At 42.8% G+C, this 21,802-nt stretch overlaps 1 protein-coding gene across 7 annotated transcripts in view; it reads left to right on the top strand.

Moving 5' to 3' along the window:
- The window catches only part of LOC139547551 (protein furry homolog), a 236,771-nt gene that overhangs the window by 43,613 nt on the left and 171,356 nt on the right, over positions 1–21,802 (top strand). For 6 of the 7 annotated variants that reach the window (XM_071356440.1, XM_071356436.1, XM_071356437.1 and 3 more), the window contains exon 2: positions 17,435–17,634. In XM_071356440.1, the coding sequence (XP_071212541.1) occupies positions 17,515–17,634 (120 nt within the window). In that variant the 5' untranslated portion in view covers positions 17,435–17,514. Of the gene's footprint in view, positions 1–5,554; positions 5,936–17,434; positions 17,635–21,802 lie in introns of those variants that run through there. The other variant, XM_071356439.1, reaches the window with a different exon arrangement.

Raw genomic sequence — 21,802 nt, 5'->3', positions numbered from 1 at the left:
GCATGATAAAGCCGTGAAAGATTATCCTAAATATAAACCATCAACTTAGTGAATACCTTTTGGTGTTTAATATGAGGGTTTATATTTATATTTATTTTTTCACACTTGTATTTCTTTTACTATGTCAATAATGAATACCATTGGTGTTTAATATTATGTCTTTGTTGTAAATGTTTTGGCACCAAACTTGTCAATTGTTGGAAGAGTTGTAGAGTTAATTGAAAATAATACCATTGTTGATTAGATGCTTTAAAAAAAAATTATTAGGCTATTTTCTCTGAAACCATATGTTCTATCCCCTAGAAAATCATGCACATTATGGACACAGATATATATATTAAAAAAATGTGTACTATATATAAATACATATTACAGTTATTTAAGTATAAATGACCAAAGTTACCATAGATTTCATTAATTACAAAAATTCCGGTCACTTTGGTAAATTATTTGCAATCCGACCTAAAACTACGGATAGTGTGGTTTAATCTGTGGAGATATTGATTGATGTTATCTCATATGTATAGGTACCATACAGGCAACACTTAAGCCAACATTTGAGGTAAACAATTAGCCACTAAACTTTGTCCGGGATTCAATCCAAGTTGCATTGTAGACTAGAGAAGTGCATTGCATTGCCGACAAGATACCTTTTAAAGGGAATATTGTTTTGCTTGACACACAACATGAAAATGCGTGTAAGCAAAACTATTATACTTGTTTGATCATTTAGATTAGCTGACTAGCTATTGGTCAAATAATTAGAGTAGTCTACACCAACATTAGTTTCCATTCATACAAAGTGTCAAAAAGATTTCCAGACACTGGGCGTTAGTGTTGGGCGATATCCAGATTTTCATAATCGTCATACCGTTTTCATACTGTACATTACCAAGTTATACATAAGGGGCACCATTTAAAAAATGTATAAAAATGTTTTGGCACACAAAGCAATTTAGGCAACAGGGATCTTGATCCAGGAGGGGATTGAATGTCTCTGCTGTAACCAAGAAGTTTAATCTTGACATCTAGCCACTTAGCTAGCAAGTTACCATAGTGGCCTGCTGGAGGTCATTTTGCAGGGCTCTGGCAGTGCTCCTCCTTGCACAAAGGCGGAGGTAGCGGTCCTGCTGCTGGGTTGTTGCCCTCCTACGGCCTCCTCCATGTCTTCGGATGTACTGGCCTGTCTCCTGGTAGGGCCTCCATGCTCTGGACACTACGCTGACAGACACAGCAAACCTTCTTGCCACAGCTCGCATTGATGTGCCATCCTGGATGAGCTGCACTACCTGAGCCACTTGTGTGGGTTGTAAACTCCGTCTCATGCTACCACTAGAGTGAAAGCACCGCCAGCATTCAAAAGTGACCAAAACATCAGCCGGGAAGCATAGGAACTGAGAAGTGGTCTGTGGTCACCACCTGCAGAACCACTCCTTTATTGGGGGTGTCTTGCTAATTGCCTATAATTTCCACCTTTTGTCTATTCCATTTGCACAACAGCATGTGAAATGTATTGTCAATCAGTGTTGCTTCCTAAGTGGACAGTTTGATTTCACAGAAGTGTGATTGACTTGGAGTTACATTGTGTTGTTTAAGTGGTCCCTTTATTTTTTTGAGCAGTGTATATATATATATATATATACACACACTAATGGTCAAAAGTTTTAGAACACCTACTCATTCAAGTTTAATTTTAATTTTACTATTTTCTATATTGTAGAATAATAGTGAAGACATCAAAACTATTAAATATCACATATAGAATCATGTAGTAACAAAAAAAGTGTTAAACAAATCAAAATGACATGTCATATTTGAGATTCTTCAAATAGCCACCCTTTGCCTTACATCTAGTGATGTAACTGGAATGATGAGACATATGTTCTTCTTCTCTGTTTTGTTTTATTATTTCACTGCCATACTGTGTTCGATCTTGTCTAGCCATCTTGTCTCAAGAGGACCACAATGGAAATAAGTCCCAGACTTTATTGTGTGTTATCCTCCATGATTTTATTCATGCGCATGTATGGCTTTTTCAAGTTTTATGTGTGCTTGTTTTTTTAAATGGTCGAATTAATAGACTTAACTAAACTTGCCTTGATGACAGCTTTGCACACTCTTGGCATTCTCTGAACCAGCTTCACCTGGTATGCTTTTCCAAAAGTCTTGAAGGAGTTCCCACTTATGCTGAGCACTTGGTGGCTGCTTTTCCTTCACTCTGCGGTTCATCTCATCCCAAACCATCTCAATTGGGTTGAGGTCAGTGTGATTGTGGAGACCAGGTCATCTGGTGCAGCATTCCATCACTCTCCTTCTTGGTCAAATATCCCTTACACAGCCTGGAGGTGGAGGTGTGCCACTAAACGTTAACCAGATGGGGTGTCGTATCTCTGCAGAATGCTGTGGTAGCCATGCTAGTTAAGTGTACCTTGAATTCTAATAAAGCACTACCACACCATCACACCTCCTCCTTCTTGCTTCACGGTGGGAACCACACATGCGGAGATCATCCATTCACCTACTCTGAATCTCAAACAAAGACACGGCGGTTGGAACCAAAAATCTCAAATTTGGACACAAAGGGCACAAAGGACAGATTTCCAACAGTCTAATGCCCATTGCTCGTGTTTCTTGGACCAAGCAAATATTTTCTTCTTATTAGTGTCCTTTAGTAGTGTTTTCTTTGCAGCAATTCAACCAAGAAGGCCTGGTTCACACAGTCTCCTCTGAAAAGTTGATGTTGAGATGTGTCTGTTACTTGAACTCTGTGAAGCATTTATTTGGGCTGCAATTTGAGGCTGGTAACACTAATGAACTTATCCTCTGCAGCAGAGGTAACTCTCTCCTTTCCTGCGGCGGTCCTCATCAGAGACAGTTTCTTCATAGCGCGTGTTGGTTTTTTGCGACTGCACTTGAAGAAACGTTCTTGACATTTTCCAGATTGACTGACCTTCATGTCTTAACTCTTAAGGATCCACCCCTTAAATGACATACCCAAATCTAAGGTCCATGGAACTGTAGCCAACCTCCCTGAGCGCGGCCGCAAGAGGAAAATCGACCCCAGAAGGAGAGTGGTAGAAAGAGAACCAACGATAACTGCCAAAGAGATACAAGCTGAACTCCAAGGTGAAGGTACGTCAGTTTCTGATCGCACCATCTGTCACTTTTTGAGCTGAAGTGGGCTCCATGGAAGAAGAGCCAGGAGGACTCCACTTTGAAAGAAAAACATAAAAAAGCCAGACTGGAATTTGCTAAAATGCATATTGACAAGCCACAATCCTTCTGGGAGAATGTAACTTGGACAGATGAGTCAAAACTGGAGCTTTTTGGCAAGTCACATCAGCTCTATGTTCACAGACGAAGAAATGAAGCTTTCAAAGAAAAGAACACCATACCTACAGTGAAACATGGAGGCTTGGTTATGTTTTGGGTCTGCTTTGCTGCGCCTGGCACAGGGTGCCCTGAATCTGTGCAGGGCACAATGAAATCTCAAGACTTTCAAGGCGTTCTGGAGCGAAACGTACTGGCCAGTGTCAGAAGGCTCTGTCTCAGTCACAGGTCATGGGTCCTCCAACAGGATAATGACCCAAAACACCCGGCTAAAAGCAACCAAGAATGGATAAGAACAAAACATTGGACTATTCTGAAGTGGCCTTCTATAAGTCCTGATCTGAATCCTATCAAACATCTATGGAAAGAGCTGAAACTCAGGAACAGTGGGCCAAACTACCTGTTGTCAGCTGCAGAAGTCTCATTGATAGCTACAGAAAACGTTTGATTGCATTGATTGCCTCTAAAGGTTGTGCAACAAAATATTAAGTTAAGGGTCCCATCATTTTTGTCCATGCCATTTTCATTTGTTTTATTATTTACAATATTATGTTGAATAAAAAATCAAAAGCAAAGTATGATTTCTATTAAATATGGAATAAACAATGGTGGATGCTAATTACTTTTGTCAGTTTCAAGCTATTTCAGAGAAAATTGTGCATTCTTCGTTTTTTGTGGAGGGGTACCAACAAATACTGAGCACATCTGTATATGGGCTCCTGAGTGGCGCAGCAGTCTAAGGCACTGCATCTCAGTTCTAGAGGCGTCACGGGGTAGGCCGTCATTGTAAATAAGAATTTGTTCTTAACTGACTTGCCTAGTAAAATAAAATGTAAAAAAATTACGAACTCGTAATGCCGAAGTGTGTTGCTCAGACCACTGCGCTACTGCAGTTCACATTGCTCTAGCAAGCCGTGAGAATACTGATGATACTTGATGTTATGAGGTCGGTTGGTTTGCAGAGCCTTCCCAAACCCCCTAGGCACGTTACTGCACTGTATAGCCTACGAACACGCCCCCTGGCAGCGATTCTAAATATTACATATTTATTAAAGTCCTCTTGCTAAAGGATTCTTTTCCTCCTGGGACGAAATGGGTCGAATTAAGATCTGACATCTGTAGGGAGCACCACCATGCTCAGAGAGTTTGTCAGTAGCAGTGTGCTGGTGATGTAATGCCCAGTGTGCCTGAGCTAGCCTGTTGTTTATCGAGTCACATGTGGCGTACCAGTCACAGCCTCTGATACAGAGCCCAGAGTGACTTGCCACACTGGTTGCTTTCTTCAGCTCCCCATTTACAGCTGAAAGCATGCAACATGAGACCCATTCAGTCAAAATAAATACATGCTGGAGAAGTCGTTTCAGGGAACACTTATCTTTCATTTAGGCTAATAGTCCTCATGTTTAATTTAACAGTCGAAACTTAGTTGTGTTCGGTACTTTGCTGAAAGGACAACCTTATTTTTGGTTGGGAGTTTCCATTTTCCATTGCTTACGATCATTGTTGTCACGTCACAAATTCTTTGCATTACATCAACTAGACAACAGACCATTGGCCAAACATACAAGTCAACGCCAATCAACTAAAAGTACCTTGATACATAGCCGTGGGAAGTAGGGGTGTTGAGGGTGCTCCAGCACCCCCTGAATAATCTGAATTGAAACAAAATATTAATATAAAAATAAAAAAATGATCAGAAAAGTAGTGCACTGGGCCACTACATTTACCACTACATTTACATTAAGTGGTAATGTAAATGTCGGATGACGTTAAATTGTCTGCAGATTTTGTGACTCTTTTGTTTAACGCAATTTTAAGAAAACACACAAATACTTGCATATAGTGTGAGTATACATGGGGATTCTTAAACCGTTTATAAGCCCCTCCATGGTTCTACAAACCTAGAGGACTGTCCATTTGCTGAGAGGATAGGAGTTAAAGAGAAGACCGTAGTTAGCTAACTTTAGCTTTAGCTATACAGCACTAGGCTAATTTTGCTTTAGTTGGCTGGCTGAGCCTGACTGAGACTGCTGTTTACACTCTGCTGCTTTGCCCTGTGCCTCATACTCTAGTGGGAGGGAGGGAATGGGAGGTGGGAGGAAGGGAGGGAGGGAGGGGGGAAAGGGGAGGGCTGACGTGTCAGTATAGTGTGTACCCCAGGATAAATATAGTCACACAACTATGCCACCGTAGCATGTTAGCCCTCGTCATTCCAATGGGCCGTGGCTAAAAAATTCCTGCCTGACCTTCACTCTTGGAAGGTACTGGTTGATCACAAGGCAGCACACAGCCACAGAGGCAGGCTGGAACTGACTGGGAGATATAGGAAGAGATTTGTGTGGATCAGCAAACAAACCCAGCCTTTTAAACACACCTGTCTCTACAGACCCACTCTGGGTCAGTTCACCATGGAGCGTACACCCAGGAGCACAGACAGAAAATCAACAGAGTCCAGGGACAGACAGACGGAAGGACATTAGAGGATTTGTAGCGTGTGTTTGTCAGACTTTTACAACCCTGGCCACTCTCCCTCCCTTCCCCACCATGGACGGCACGGCTGTGTGCTGGAGCAAGGCTAGTGTCATCAGCTTCATCAAGGGCCTGGGTAGGTGCTGGGCTGGGTAGGTGCTGGACTGGGCTTGGTAGGTGCTACGTTAGTTCTGGGCTTGGCTGGGTAGGTGTTAGACTGGGCTGGTTAGGTGCTGAGCTAGCCTGAGCTGGGTAGGTGCTGGATAGGTGCTGGGCTGGGTAGGGGCATGGCTCCGCTTAGTATGTGCTGAACTGTATAGGTGCTGAACTGTATAGGTGCTGGGTTGGGTAAGTGCTGGACTGGGTAGGGTGCATGCTGGGTAGGTGCTGGGCTGTAGGGGCCTGGGAAGGGGCTGAGCTCAGTTGGGCTGGATAGGGGTATGGGAAGGTGTTAGGTTGTGCTGGGGTGGGTTGGGTAGGAGCCTGAGAAGGTGATAGGTTGGGGTTGGTAGGTGTATGGTAAGGTGTTGGGATGGGTTGGGCACAGCCAGTTTAGGTGCTTGGTTGTGGTGGCTAGAGACCAGCGTACGGCACTTGGCTTTGGTGGGCATGAGGATGAGAGTGTACTGTGAGCCGTGCCAGATAGGCACACATGCTGGGCATTCCTGGCAGATAAAAAGTACATATAAGAATGCGCCATGTGGTTGATTAAAGCAGAGGCATGGACGACACTTCTACTGCTGCCAGCCCCACTCTCTGGCCCCTTCCGACGCGCCGCTTGCTGCAATACTGTAACATATATTTCAGAAAGAAAATATTTACCATGTAGACTAAAACAAAAAGTAATAATAAAAAGTATCACAATAAGAATAACAATAACGAGGCTATGTACAGAGGGCACCGGTACCGAGTCAGTGTGCAGGGGTACAGGCTAGTTGAGGTAATCTGTACATGTAGGTGGGGATGAAGTGACTATGCATAGGTAACAAACAAACAGTGAGTAGCAGCAGTGTACAAAGGGGGGTCAATGTAAATTGTTCGGTGGCGATTTTATGAATTGTTCAGCAGTCTTATGGCTTGGGGGTAGAAGCTGTTGAGGAGCCTTTTGGTCCTAGACTTGGCACTCCAGTACCACTTGCCGTGCGGTAGCAGAGAAAATAGTCTATAACTTGGGTGACTGGAGTCTCTGACAATTTTATGGGCTTTCCTCTGACACAGCCTATTATATAGGTTCTACATGGCAGGAAGCTTGGCCGCAGTGATGTACTGGGCCGTTCGCACTACCCTCTGTAGTGCCTTACGGTCAGATGCCGAGCAGTTGCCATACCATGCGGTGATGCAATCGGTCAGGATGCTCTCGATGGTGCAGCTGTAGAACCTTTTGAGGATCTGGGGACCCATGCCATATCTTTTCAGTAAACGGTTTTGTTGTGCCCTCTTCATGACTGTCTTGGTATGTTTGGACCATGATAGTTCCTTGGTGATGTGGACACCAAGGAACTTGAAACTCTCGATCCGCTCCACTACAGCCCCGTCGATGTTAATGGGGGCCTGTTCGGCCCGCCGTTTTCCTTTAGTCCACGATCAGCTCCTTAGTCTTGCTCACATTGAGGGAGAGGTTGTTGTCCTGGGACCACACTGCCAGTTCTCTGATCACCTCCCTATAGGCTGTCTCATCGTTGTCGGTGATCAGGCCTATCACTGTTGTGTCGTCAGCAAATGTAATGATGGTGTTGGAGTCGTGTTTGGCCACACAGTCGTGGGTGAACAGGGAATACAGGAGGGGCCTAAATACACACCTCTGAGGAGCCCCAGTGTTAAGGATCAGCGTGGCAGACGTGTTGTTGCCTACTTTTACCACCTTGGGGCGGCCCGTCAGGAAGTCCAGGATCCAGTTGCAGAGGGAGGTGTTTAGTCCCAGAGTCCTTAGCTTAGTGATGAGCTTTGTGGGCACTATGGTGTTGAACGCTGAGCTAGAGTAAATAAACAGCATTCTCACATAGGTGTTCCTTTTGTCCAGGGCAGTGTGGAGTGCGATTGAGATTGCATCATCTGTAGATCTGTTGGGGCGGTATGCAAATTGGGGTGGGTCTAGGGTGTCTGGGAGGATGCTGTTGATGTGAGCCATAACCTGCCTTTAAAAGCACTTCATTTAGGCAGGTTACCTTCGCTTCCTTGGGCACAGGGCCTAGGGTGGTTTGCTTGAAACATGTAGGTATTACATACTCGGTCAGGGAGAGGTTGAAAATGTCCTTGAAGACACTTGACAGTTGGTTCGCGCATGCTTTGAGTACACATCCTGGTAATCCGTCTGGCCCAGCGACTTTGTAAATGTTGACCTGTTTAAAGGTTTTGTTCACATCGGCTACCGAGAGTGTTATCACACAGTCATCCAGAACAGCTGGTGCTCTCGTGCATGCTTCAGTGTTGCTTCCCCCGAAGCGATCATAAAAGGCATTTAGCTCGTCTGGTAGGCTCGCGTCACTGGGCAGCTCACGTCTGGGTTTCCCTTTGTATTCCGTAATAGGTTTCAAGCCCTGCCACATTCGACGAGCGTCAGAGCCAGTGTAGTAGGATTCAATTTTAATCCTGTATTGACGCTTTGCTTGTTTGATGGTTAATCTGAGGGCATAGCGGGATTTCTTATAGGTGTCCAGATTAGTGTCCCACTCCTTGAATTTTGGTTGGGTCGGGGTGTGACTAGGGTGGGTCATCTAGGTGTTTGTGTGTCTATGTTGGCCTGTTATGGTTCCCAATCAGAGGCAGAGTTATTTTACTGCTGCTCTTTAATGATGTGTTATTTTTCTTTTTTACTTCCACTTGTTTTTACTTAACACTTATCTTCCTTAACTGCTTAAAACTGCTTTTTGGGGCTTTTAAGTAAGCATTTCACCTGTTTTATTCGGCGCATGTGACAAATACAATTTGATTTGATTTCTTGGGGACCTTCAATGCTGCAGAAGTGTTTTGGTACCCTTCCCGCAGATCGGTGACTCAACACAATCCTGTCTCAGAGCTCAACGGACAAAACCTTATATAGACAGATTTTGTGCCTTTCCAAATCATGTCCAATCTGTCAATCACAACATTCTTATTGGCAGACTCAACAGCCTTTGTTTCTCAAATGGTTGCCTCGCTTGGTTCACCAACTACTTCTCTGATAGAGTTCAGTGTGTCAAATCGGAGGGCCTGTTGACCTCTGGCAGTCTCTATGGGGGAGCCACAGGGTTCAATTCTCGGGCCGACTCTCTTCTCTGTATACATCAATGATGTCGTTCTCGCTGCTAATGATTCTTAGATCCACCTCTACGCAGACGACACCATTCTGTATACCTCTGGCCCTTCTTTGGACACTGTGTTAACTAACCTCCAGATGAGTTTCAATGCCATACAACTCTCCTTCCCTGGCCTCCAACTGCTCTTAAATTCAAGTAAAACTAAATGCATGCTCTTCAACCATTCGCTGCACGCACCTGCCCGCCCGTCCAGCATCACTACTCTGGACGGTTCTGACTTAGAATATGTGGACAACTACAAATACTTAGGTGTCTGGTTAGACTGTAAACTATCCTTCCAGACTCACATTAAACATCTCCAATCCAAAATTAAATCTAAAATGGGCTTCTTATTTCGCAACAAAGCATCCTTTACTCTCGTAAAACTGACCATCCTACCGATCCTCGACTTCGGCGATCATTTACAAAATAGCCTCCAACACTCTACTCAACAAATTGGATGCAGTCTATCACAGTGCCATCCGTTTTGTCACCAAAGCCCCATACACTACCCACCACTGCGACCTGTATGCTCTTGTTGGCTGGCCCTCGCTTTATACTCATCGCCAAACCCACTGGCTCCAGGTCATCTACAAGTCTCTGCTAGGTAAAGCCCCGCCTTATCTCAGCTCATTGGTCACCAAAACAGCACCCATGCGTAGCACCCACCAGCAGGTATATCTCACTGGTCACCCCCAAAGCCAATTCTTCCTTTGGCCGCCTCTCCTTCCAGTTCTCTGCTGCCAATGACTGGAACGAACTGCAATAATCTCTGATGCTGGAGACACTTACCTCTCTCACTAGCTTTAAGCTGCCAGAGCAGCTCACAGATCACTGCACCTGTACGTAGCTCATCCGTATATAGCCCATCCAATCTACCTCATCCCCATACTGTATTTATTTATTTATATTGCTCCTTTGCACCCCAGTATCTCTACTTGCACATTCATCTTCTGCACACCCTACCATTCCAGTGTTTAATTGATATATTGTAATTACTTCACCACCATTGCCTTTTTATTGCCTATACAGATTTTTCTACTGTATTATTGATTGTATGTTTGTTTATTCCATGTGTAACTCTGTGTTGTTGTATGTGTCGAACTGCTTTGCTTTATCTTGGCCAGGTCGCAGTTGCAAATGAGAACTTGTTCTCAACTAGCCTACCTAGTTAAATAAAGGCGAATAAAAAAATATATATATATCTACTTTCTGTCATTTCATAACTGTGTCAATAAAGTGTCAAAATACCCCCCAAATATCTTACAAAATATGTGTGCAAGTCAGTTCAATGATTTGTTAATTTAATTTTCCCCAAATAATGTAAATCCAGCTTAATATGTTGCTCAAAATTTAAGTATATTTCATGAAGAGAGATACCATAGTGATTGAACTCAATGTCAGTCTTTGGTTTTAAACTCCTTGCATTTTCTATCTCACCACGTGACTCTGTTTTTAGAGGATTGTGGGTAATTCAACATTTTTTGACTTTATGATTCTTTCACACAATGTTTCTTTCATATGCATGTTTGAAGAAATCAAAGTATATTTCTATATTGCTATTAATCTTGTGCAATGAGGTGCAATGATTCATGATGAACGAATATCAAAACCGTCAGACAAATTGATGTTCAATGAGGACAGCACCCATTCCACACATTCATGATTGCCAATGGATTTTAGGGATGAGAAAGAGGGAAGTGGGTAATTGTAAATGGTGGTGAGAAGTGAGGACTAAATGGAGAAAAGGTTGGTGAAGCAATGGCTGTGCTGGAATGTGAACAATATTGGTAATCCTACGAGAACACGAACTCTCACATCTTTCACAGCAAAGAGCAAGGGAGTCCGAGGGATGACTGGAGGAGCAATGGAGGAAGTGGAAGTGTTGAGCGAATCTCTTGGCATGAGTACAGTTGGTGAGAATGAGTGGACGGTTGTGAAGAAGGGTGGAGTAAAAAGGGCTAAAGTTGGAAAGGAACAGCAGTTTATGGTTGGAGTGCGATTCGAGAGCAAGGATGTTTTTTGGGTGACCCGTTTACGGTCTCGAAGATGGTGAAGGATGAATTGGGTTCAGGGAATTGGTCAGAGTGACCATGAACAGTATGATGTTGATTTCGTGTGTATCAAAAGCGCAAAAGGAGAACGCTTTTTGGCTCTGCTCGATGTCGACGTATGATGTTGAAAACTATGATTTTCAGAGTAGGGCACCGGTTAAAGGTGTCATCTCTGATGTCTCGTTGGACATAGAGCCTGTGTGGTTTAGGGATAACATTCCGGGAGTGGTAGACTCACGTCGCTTGAATTGAATGATAGACGGAAAGAAGGAGCAAAGCCTATTGGTTTTACTGTTTGATGAAGTGTTTCACCCAACTTATGTAAAACTTGGATATGTGAGATATGAGGTCGCTGCAGTGTCACAATTATAAAAAAGTTTTGACACGTCTCAAGTGTTTGTCGAAGGAAGAAAATGTAGCAGTTGAAGAGTCAGATGTAGCATGTTGTTGTAATTGTGATGGAATCACATTCCTGAGTTCCCGGAGTACCCTGTACAGATGAAGGAGGTCACAGTAGCTAGGACCAGGGCCATCCAGCAGTTATTCTATGTGGAAGCAGAGAAAATAGCTGAAGGAGTGAGTAGAGATGAGATTGTAGTGAATGTCCCACAGTCTCCAGTGAACGCCATACAGGAGAAGGATCCCAACACACAATAAAGTGATTTTGATTAGTGTTTCTTGGTTTTGGTAATTAGTATGAATTTGTTCATCCAAACCATTATATATATATTTATTTTTTTACTACCCCGTACAGTATGTGGCGGCAATACACCATATGAGTGCCAATAAACCTTAAAGAAGAAGAAGATGATTGTCAATGGATGGCACAACATTAAGGGGAAAAGCTACAGAAGATGATGGAGGGAAGATTGACGGTAAGCAGGACAGGAAATAAAAAGGAGGAAAGTGGAACATATTATGAGTAAATATGGAGTGGGGGAATGCTCAACCCTTCTAGAAGATCTGATGAAGGGGAAGATGGTGGACAAGAAAAAAAGGAGAAAAGTGGAACATGTTTTGAGTGAATATGGGAAGGTGGATCACACAGAACTTTTGCAAAACAGTTGGTGAGGATGAATTAACTGCGATGGCAGGTGCCGTGATGACCGCCGAGAAGAAGTTGAGTGCAGAGGGAAGTGGTGTGGTGAGGAAGGTTGGAGTCGAGTGCAAAAAGACGGACACGTGCTCCAGTAGCTTAGAGATGGAACCTGACGAGAGTGAGGATGAAGTACCTGCGGGGGCAGGTGCAGTGAGGACCACTGAGTTTGAGCCTCATCCCGATGATGACAAGAATGAATCTGGCCCAGTGGGAGTGAGATTTATTGGAAAGAATGGATCCTTGTATTCTGGCTGGGTGGAGAAGAGGTTGGGGACTGTTGAGTTGGTGAAAGTAACTAGAAGTCGACTCGTGATGATGTAATGTGTTTCTTCCGTTCAGAAAAGTGCCCCGGGTGCTCCGGACCACTCGACTAGGGACAAGAACTGTGACTTGCTTTGCTCATTGAAAGGAGTGATAACGGGGGTGGCATTAAGTGTTTGGGAGGATCAGCTGAAATAGAACTCAGACCCGGTGGAGAGCGTGGTGAAACGGAGAAGACATTGTCTGTCCTGCTGAGTTTTGATGCAGAGTCTTTCCCCGACAAGGTCAAGTTAGGATGTTCAGTTATTCCATCAGAGCTTTTGTTGCAGCAGTGTGTAGGAGGGAGATTCCTAGATGTGTGAAGGAGGGCATGAGACGAAGGAATGTGTAATATCGGTAGAGAAAGTCGTGTCTGTTAGTTGGAGATTGGAGGTGTCTAGTGAGAGAAAGGCCGGTTGAGGTTGCCAGGGTCGGAGTAGTACTGACAGTGTCGTATGCTGAAGCAGTAAAGAGAGTGGTAGAGGAAGATGGGTACACGGTGAGAGATCCTGAGAGGATTCCTGTGAGTAAGTAGAGACCTATAGAGAGTGATGGGAATAATATGTGCTTCAGTAAGATGGGTTTCATAGCATTCATAGCCATGTTTGTCAACTGTACTGCAGAAATGGAAGGTCAAAGGAAATAGAGGTTGTGGTGGCAGCTGCAGAGAAGTTCTTGGGATTGCGAGGTTTTACTGCAGAAGAGTTCCGGGGGGTGTTGAGTGGTAATGTTTTGTCCTTCCAGACCGTTGGCCTGGAGTAAGAATAGATAGGGTTACATAGTGGAATGGGGTGGTGTTTTTTTGTTGTTGTGAGGGCAGATTTTTTTTCCTTCTTCCCAGTTTTGTATTACTATAATGGATTGTACATTAGGTGGCGGAAATACACCAATAGGTGTAGTCTGTCCTTAAACCTAGAAGAAGACGAAGAAGAACATTGTCAATGGAAGAGGCAAGTGCAGAATCCTCAGTTCTTGCAGTTCAACCTCCAATTACTGCTGGTGGTTTGAACACTGTGCTTGACAATGCCTGCCAAATAACATATAATGGCAAATTATCTAATACATAGAACAATGTTAAACATTTAAACACTTCTGAAAATGTGATCTAATTCTGCACTAGACAGGATGAAAAACATAATAATGTTGTTTAGAAGCTTAGAGAGAGGAAACGACACCAAAAGAGAAGGTATCTAATTCTGCACTAAACAGGACTTGAATCACCAAAATAGTGTTTTCAACCTTTTCTGTTAATACTCCCAGTCCCTGGCAAGGTGCTGCACAATATTTGATTAAGTGGTGTTCCAACACACCATGTAATGTTTCAAAACGTCTCAGGATGATGTGGTTCAGTATTTAAGGTTAAGGTTCCATCTCCTTCAAGTTGGTGGCAGCTCAGTTGCCACTAGATTTTTTGTTACAACAGTGTAATGCATGTTTCTGAGGGTGTATTCTGGGGTTGAAATCGTACTTTATCTCAGAGTGAGAGTGTTACAAAGTAGCAAAAGCACATTGAGGTCAACGTTGGGATCAAGGTTGAGATAATGTTGTGTGGTGATTTTGTGTTTTCTGAGAGTCCTCATCAGCCTTAGGCCATGGAGAAGGCTTTTGTTGCCAACTAGAGTGTCTGGGATTTGATATGTGACTCTGATCTGCTTTAATGGCCCCTGATACTAACAGTAAAGTTTGTGTAGTAAGGCTGCCACTGATGACCTGCTAGCTGTCCATTCTTATCTATCACACATACAGGCACGCATATATACATACACACACACACACACACACACACAATACACACACAATTTTAACCAGCAGATGTACCCCAGTTCACTGACCTAGAAGTATAATTCTGGGTTGAGGTAATCCATGCTAAGGGAACATTTCACACCCCTATTAGGCGTTAGCACACGGCTCTTTGGCTATTTCTAGCAACATTTTCTGGTTATGGGGAGTTGACGTGAAACAGTGAAACTGTGAGGTAAAGTCAAACGAATGTGTCAGTTGTTTATGTGTTTTATGGGCCGGGCCAGGCCGTCAGTGATTAAACTCAGGCCTGTATCACAGCGTTGGCTGAATGACGGTCACATGCAAGGGATTTCTTTCCTCAAAGGGCAATGACATCTTGAATAGCAGATGAAAATACCAGCTGCTAGCAGCTAGCCAGGGTGTTTTAATTTCCCTAGCCAGCCACAGATAAGGTCAGATCAGCTGGCTAATGCAGTGGAGCATTGGGAGAGAAATGCTCCAGCTTGTTATCCTCTCCTCTACTATCTGCTGGAGGAATTTTCTCCATGTCGGGAACTTTAAATAAAAGCACTTTTCAAAACCAGAAAGTGGAGGCACAGAATCAAATATTAAATGCTGCAGCAAATGCATGGCTTGTCTTCCCACGGTAGCCAGTGAGCAAAATTTGGCATATAATGTATAGATATCTTTTTCATGACAACATCAAAATGTACTGCGAACGACGTCATATTTTGGTTATTATCTTGTCAGTTACAACCAGATAAAGATGTATTTTTCTTGTTTCTGAAAAGACATTAATGCAAAAATACTAGCGAAACGCATAGCATTACCAGGTATTGTTCATCCTGATCAGACAGGTTTTTTACATGGACTATACATTGGAGATAATATACGACAACTGCTAGAAATAATAGAACAACATGAAACATCTAAGAAGCCAGGCCTAGTATTTCTAGCAGCTTTTGAAAAGGCCTTTGATAAAGTAAGACTGGATTATATTTATAAATTCATGGAATTTTTTATTTCAGTGAGTCTCTTATAAAATGGGTAAAGGTATTGTATAGTAACGCCAGGTGTAAAATAGTAAATAGAGGCTACTTCTCAGAGAGTTTTGAATTGTCAAGAGTAGTTAAACAAGGGTGTCCACTGTCACCATATCTATTTGTTAGGGCCATCGAAATGCTAGCTGTTAAAGTCAGATCAAATAAAAAATTTGAGGATTAGAAATCCAAGGCTGAAAAACAAAGGTGTCTGCCGATGACTCAAGTTTTATTTTACGTCCGCAAGCTAGATCCCTGCAATGTCTCATTGAAGATATGGATCACTTTTCTGGACTCTCTGTACTTAAACCTAGTTATGATAAGTGTACAATATAGAAATAGAAAACTATTAAAATTAGACAGGATCCTGCAACCATGGAGAGATAAATATCTGTCTATTGATGGAAAAATTACACTGATTAACTCCTTAGTCATATCTCAGTTTACTCACTTACTTATGCCGCTGCCTACTCCTGATGATTCGTTTTTCAAATATTGCCTGGATGCTAAACCAGACAAGATAAAGTGTGCCTGTCTATGTAATGAATATGAACTGGGTAGGTTGAGATTATGACATATAAAATCACTAAACCTCTCTCTAAAAGCTTTACTTATACAAACATTTTACTTGAACCCTAAATTGTTCTCAAGTAGATTACTAAGAAAAGCTCATCCATTGTTTAAAAAGTGCCTTTGTGCAGATTGCAATGTCTCATTTTCGATTGATTGAAAATGTAACCTTTTTCAGGGTATGTCTCTTTTTCAAACAAGCATTGGTTACAATTTCATCCCCCCTGAAAAGACATAACAAATATTATGGTTGAACTCAAATGTGCTTGTTCATAAAATATCTGTATTTATGGGAAATATGTTTGAAAAGGGTATTTTGTTTTTAAATGATATTGTAAATTGGAATGGTAGAGTTGTCTTTCATTGAGTTATCAGAATTGTATGGGAAGGTCTGCCCAATCCAAAATGACAACCAATTGATTACAGCAATACCCCAAAATGGAGGAGGAGGGTGACAGCGGGAGGAGGTAGGGAACTGGTCTGTCTGCCCAACATAAAGGGTCAAAATTGGCGGATGAATAAAAAAAGCATTAATAAGAAAGTATACCAGTTTAATTTGAGGACCAGGATGTTAAAAGCTGTGCCATACAGATTGCAAAATAGTTGGGAAGAGATTTTTGATGTACCGATTCCATGGTACAGGGTGTATGAGTTGATATATAAAACGAAGCAAGACTCAATACTTTGTGTATTTCAGAAGAAAAAAAAAGACAGAATTTTTGTCACCAACAAGATGTTAAATATTTGGGGCATACAATCATCGCAGCTCTGCAGATTTTGTTGTGAGGATACAGAATCAATAGAACATTTGTTTTGGTATTGCCCTCAGGTAGCCTGTTTCTGGTCTCAGGTTCAGTAATTGCTGAAAAAGCATAACATTAATCTAAAATTGACCATAGAAATAGCATTGTTGAGAGATCTGGAGAGACCTGGTCAGTCAATTACTAATATACTAATACTCTTAGTAAAAGTATTAGGTGCAGGTGTTTGTACGTGCGTACACATGCATATACAGACACTCGCATATAAACGCACACACGTGCACATACACGGACACACACACATACTGTACATACACACATGTAAATACTGCCATACACTCAAATGTATTCAGTTGGGCTTGCTGTTATGATTTTTGTTGTCCTTGTTGTCTTTTGGATGGATGAGGGGCAGCTCTCGGGGAACTGTGGAGGGGACTTCGGAGGGCTTGTGGCATGGCGGTTGGTAGCTTGGGCCGGTGGCATTGACCCTGGTTGCTTCTGTGGGTCGCTCTGGATGGGAGTCTGTTAGATGACTGAATGTAATGTAAATGTTGAGTGGCTTCACTGCAAGTACTGTAGAATGTATATTTTAATATTCAATAAAAAATAAAATAACATAAAAGAAGTTAACAAAACATCCTGATTCATCCAGTATACAACCTGACTATAACGTCCTAAACGACGGAGTACACTACTAACAACAGTACTTTGCTGCTCTTACACAATTACAGGTAGAATATGTCACATGTGCGTCATTTCCTAACCCTACCTGTGTGTTGTGGTGTGTCCCCAGCGTCTCCAGTGGGAACCGGATACAGTAAGCCACCCATCCCTCCAGTGCTGAGTCCACAAGGAGACAAGGGTCCTCCAGCCATGATGCCCATTAGCATCGACCCAGAGAGCCGGCCGGGGGAGTATGTCCTCAAGAGCCTGTTCGTAAACTTCACCACGCTGTCCGAGCGCAAGATACGTATCATCATGGCCGAGCCGCTGGTGAGTCAGCATGTTTGCCCTGTATATCTATCTGTTTGTCTGTCCATCCGTCCATCCGTGTCTGTGTCTGTCTGTGTCCATCTGTCCGTCCGTCTGTCTGTCCATGTGCCACAACTGTAGACCAGGCGTTGTTAAAGCTACAATCTAACTTTGTTGCCTTACAAAGCCGTGGTTGGTTTAAAACTTGTACTTAATGTGGGCAAGACTAAATATACAGTACCAGTCAAAAGTTTGGAAACACCTACCAATTCAAATCAAATCAAATTTTATTTGTCACATGCACCGAATACAACCTTACCGTGAAATGCTTACTTCAACCCCTTAACCAGCAATGCAGTTCAAGAAATAGTTAATAAAATATTTACTAAATAAATAAAAGTATTTTTTCAAAACGTTACACAAGAAATGTAAATAACAATAACGAGGCTATATACAGGGGGTACCTGTACCAAGTCAATGTGCGGGGGTGTCAATGTAAATAGCCCGGGTGGTCATTTGATTAGTTCAGTTGTTCAGCAGTCTTATGGCTTGGGGATAGAAGCTTTTAAGGAGCCTTTTGGTCCTAGACTTGGCGCTCCGGTACCGCTTGCTGTGCGGTAGCAGAGAGAACAAGTCTATGACTTGGGTGACTGGAGTCTTAGACAATTTTTTGGGCCTTCCTCGGACACTGCCTAGTATATAGGTCCTGGAAGTCAGAAATGTTGGCCCCAGTGATGTACTGGGCCGTACGCACTACCCTCTGTAGTGCCTTACGGTCGGATGCCGAGCAGTTGCCATACCTAGCGGTGATGCAACCGGTCAGGATGCTCTCGATGATGCAGCTGTAGAACTTTTTGAGGATCTGGGGACCCATGCCAAATCTTTTCAGTATTATGAGGGGGAAAAGGTGTTGTCGTACCCTCTTCACAACTGTCTTGGTGTGTTTGGACCATGATAGTTTGTTGGTGATGTGGACACCAAGGAACTTGAAACTCAACCTGTTCCACTTCTGTCCTGTTCGGACCTCCTTTTCCTTTGGTCCACGATCACCTCCTTTGTCTTGCACACATCAAGGGGTTTTCTTTATTTTTAAAATGGTCTACATTGTAGAATAATAGTGAAGACATCAAAACTATGAAATAACACATATGGAATCATGTAGTAACCAAAAAAGTGTTAAACAAATCAAAATATATTTTATATTTGAGGTTCTTCAAAGTAGCCAAACTTTGCCTTGATGACCGCTTTGCACACTCTTGGCATTCTCTCAACCAGCTTCACGAGGAATGCTTTTCCAAGAGTCAGGCTGCATCACATTGGGATTGGTAATCCTATAGGGCGGCCGGGGTAGGCCGTCATTGTAAATAAGAATTTGTTCTTAACTGACTTGCCTAGTTAAATAAAGGTTAAATAATAAAGGAGTTCCAACATATGCTGAGCACGTGTTGGCTGTTTTATCTTCACTCTGCGGTCCAACGCATCCCAAACCATCTCAATTGGGTTGAGGTCGGGTGATTGTGGAGGCCAGTTCATCTGATGCAGCACTCCATCACTCTCCTTCTTGGTCAAATAGCCCTTACACAGCCTGGAGTTGTATTTTGGTTAATTGTCTTGTTGAAATACAAATGATAGTCCCACTAAGCGCAAACCAGATGGGATGGCATATCGCTGCAGAATGCTTCGGTAGCCATGCTGGTTAAGGGTGCCTTGAATTCTAAATAAATCGCAAACAGTGTCACCAGCAAAGCACCCACACACCATCACACCTCCTCCGTTCTAATGTCCATTGCTCATGTTTCTTGGCCCAAGCAAGTCTCTTCTCCTCATTGGTGTCCTTTACTAGTGGTTTCTTTGCAGCAATTCGACCATGAAGGCCTGATTCACGTAGTCTCCCCTGAACAGTCGATGTTGAGATGTGTCTGTTACTTGAACTCTGTGAAGAATTTATTTGGGCTGCAATCTGAGGTGCAGTTAACTCTAATGAACTTATCCTCTGCATCAGAGGTAACTCTGGGTCTTCCTTTCCTGTGGCGGTCCTCATGAGAGCCAGGTTCATCATAGCATTTGTTGGTTTTTGTGACTGCACTTGAAGAAACGTTAAAAGTTCTTGAAATGTTCCGCATTGACTGACCTTCATGTCTTAAAGTAATGATGGACTGTCGTTTTTCTTTGCTTATTTGAGCTGTTCTTGCCATAATATGGACTTGGTCTTTTACCAAATAGGGCTATCTTCTGTATACCACCTGTACTTTGTCACAACACAACTGATTGGCTCAAACGCATTAAGAAGGAAAGAAATTCCACAAATGAACTTTTAAGAAAGCACACCTGTTAATTGAAATGCATTCCAGATGACTACCTCATGAAGCTGGTTGAGAGAATACCAAGATTTAGAAATAGATCTTGCCTCTCCCTAAACAGCAGGAAGCAGATTGTACAGTCAACTTTCCAGCCAGTTCTTGACTATAGTGACACCATTTACCAGAATGCAGCAGCCACTACTCTTAAGCCTGTGGACATCATCTACCATAGTTCTCTTCGCTTTATCACCGGTCACGGTTTTAATACTCATCACTGCATCCTGTATCAAAAGGTTGGCTGGTCCTCATTTCAGTCCCGTAGATCACTTCACTATTCCTCTTTTGTTTACAAAGCTCTACTACTCAAGCTTCCGACTTACGTAACTTCATTGTTGAAGTATAAAAACATGAGTTACCAAACCCGTCCACAGGGTTGGTTAACTCTTGAGGATACTCGGGTCACTACCGAATTAGGTAAATAATGCGCCTCACTGCTGGAACAATTTTCAAAACTCATTACAATTGGATGTTCTGGTGCTGCTAGGGCAATTTAAAGTGTTGATTGTGGACCTAGTAGCTGAAGAATGTAACTGCTTTTCTTAAATTTTGTGCTGTATTTTTATTTTACATTGTATTGATTGCTGTTTTGTTTTATATTGTATTTGATTATTGTGTTCCTGTGATCATAATAGTAATAAAAAAAATATAGCAGAGCAGTTTCATGATCCAGGGAGTTCCTCGGTGGCATGGGGGGAAGTGAGTGCATGACCCTAGGTCAGAGGAAGGTCAAGTGCCAAGCCTGGAGACATAGAGAATGTTGCATGCTGGGTAGCACACTGAATGGTTTTAGGGTAATATTGATTTAGATTGTTCAAGTATACAGTGGCTTGCGAAAGTATTCACTCCCTTAGGCATTTTTCCTATTTTGTTGCCTTACAACCTGGAATGGGGGGTTTGTATCATTTGATTTACACAACATGCCTACCACTTTGAAGATGCAAAATATTTTTTATTGTGAAACAAACAAGAAATAAAACTAAAAACTTGAGCGTGTGTAGCAATAACAGCTTCAAGTCTCTTGGTTTATGTCTCTAAAAGCTTGGCACATCCAGCCACTGGGATTTTTGCCCATTCTTCAAGGAAAAACTGCTCCAGCTCCTTCAAGTTGGATGGGTGTACAGCAATCTTTAAGTCATACCACATATTCTCAATTGGATTGAGCTCTGGGCTTTGACTAAGTCATTCCAAGACATTTAAATGTTTCCCCTTAAACCACTCGAGTGTTGGTTTAGCAGTATGCTTAGGGTCATTGCCCTACTGGAAGGTGAACCTCCGTCCCAGTCTCAAATCTCCGGAAGACTGAAATAGGTTTCCCTCAAGAATTTCCTCATATTTAGCGTCATCCATCATTCCTTCAATTCTGACTAGTTTCCGATGAAAAACATCCCCACAGCATGATGATGCCACCACCATGCTTCACTGTGGGGATAGGGTCCTCGGGGTGATGAGAGGTGTTGGGTTTGCGCCAGACATACCATTTTTCTCGATGGCCAAAAAGCTCAATTTTAGTCTCATCTGACCAGAGTACCTTCTTCCATATGTTTGGGGAGACTCCCACATGCCTTTTGGCGAACACCAAACGTGTTTGCTTATTTTATTCTTTAAGCAATGCCTTTTTTCAGGCCACTCTTCCGTAAAGCCCAGCTCTGTAGAGTGTACGACTTAAAGTGGTCCTATGGACAGATATTCCCATCTCCGCTGTGGCGCTTTGCAGCTCCTTCAGGGTTCACTTTGGTCTCTTTGTTGCCTCTCTGATTAATGCCCTCCTTGCCTGGTCCGTGAGTTTTGGTGGGCGGCCCTCTCTTGGCAGGTTTGTTGTGGTGTCATAT

This window comes from Salvelinus alpinus, chromosome 21 (genome assembly GCF_045679555.1).
Source record: "Salvelinus alpinus chromosome 21, SLU_Salpinus.1, whole genome shotgun sequence".
Taxonomy (NCBI): Eukaryota; Metazoa; Chordata; class Actinopteri; order Salmoniformes; family Salmonidae; genus Salvelinus; species Salvelinus alpinus.
This window is presented reverse-complemented; position numbering and strand designations above follow the sequence as displayed.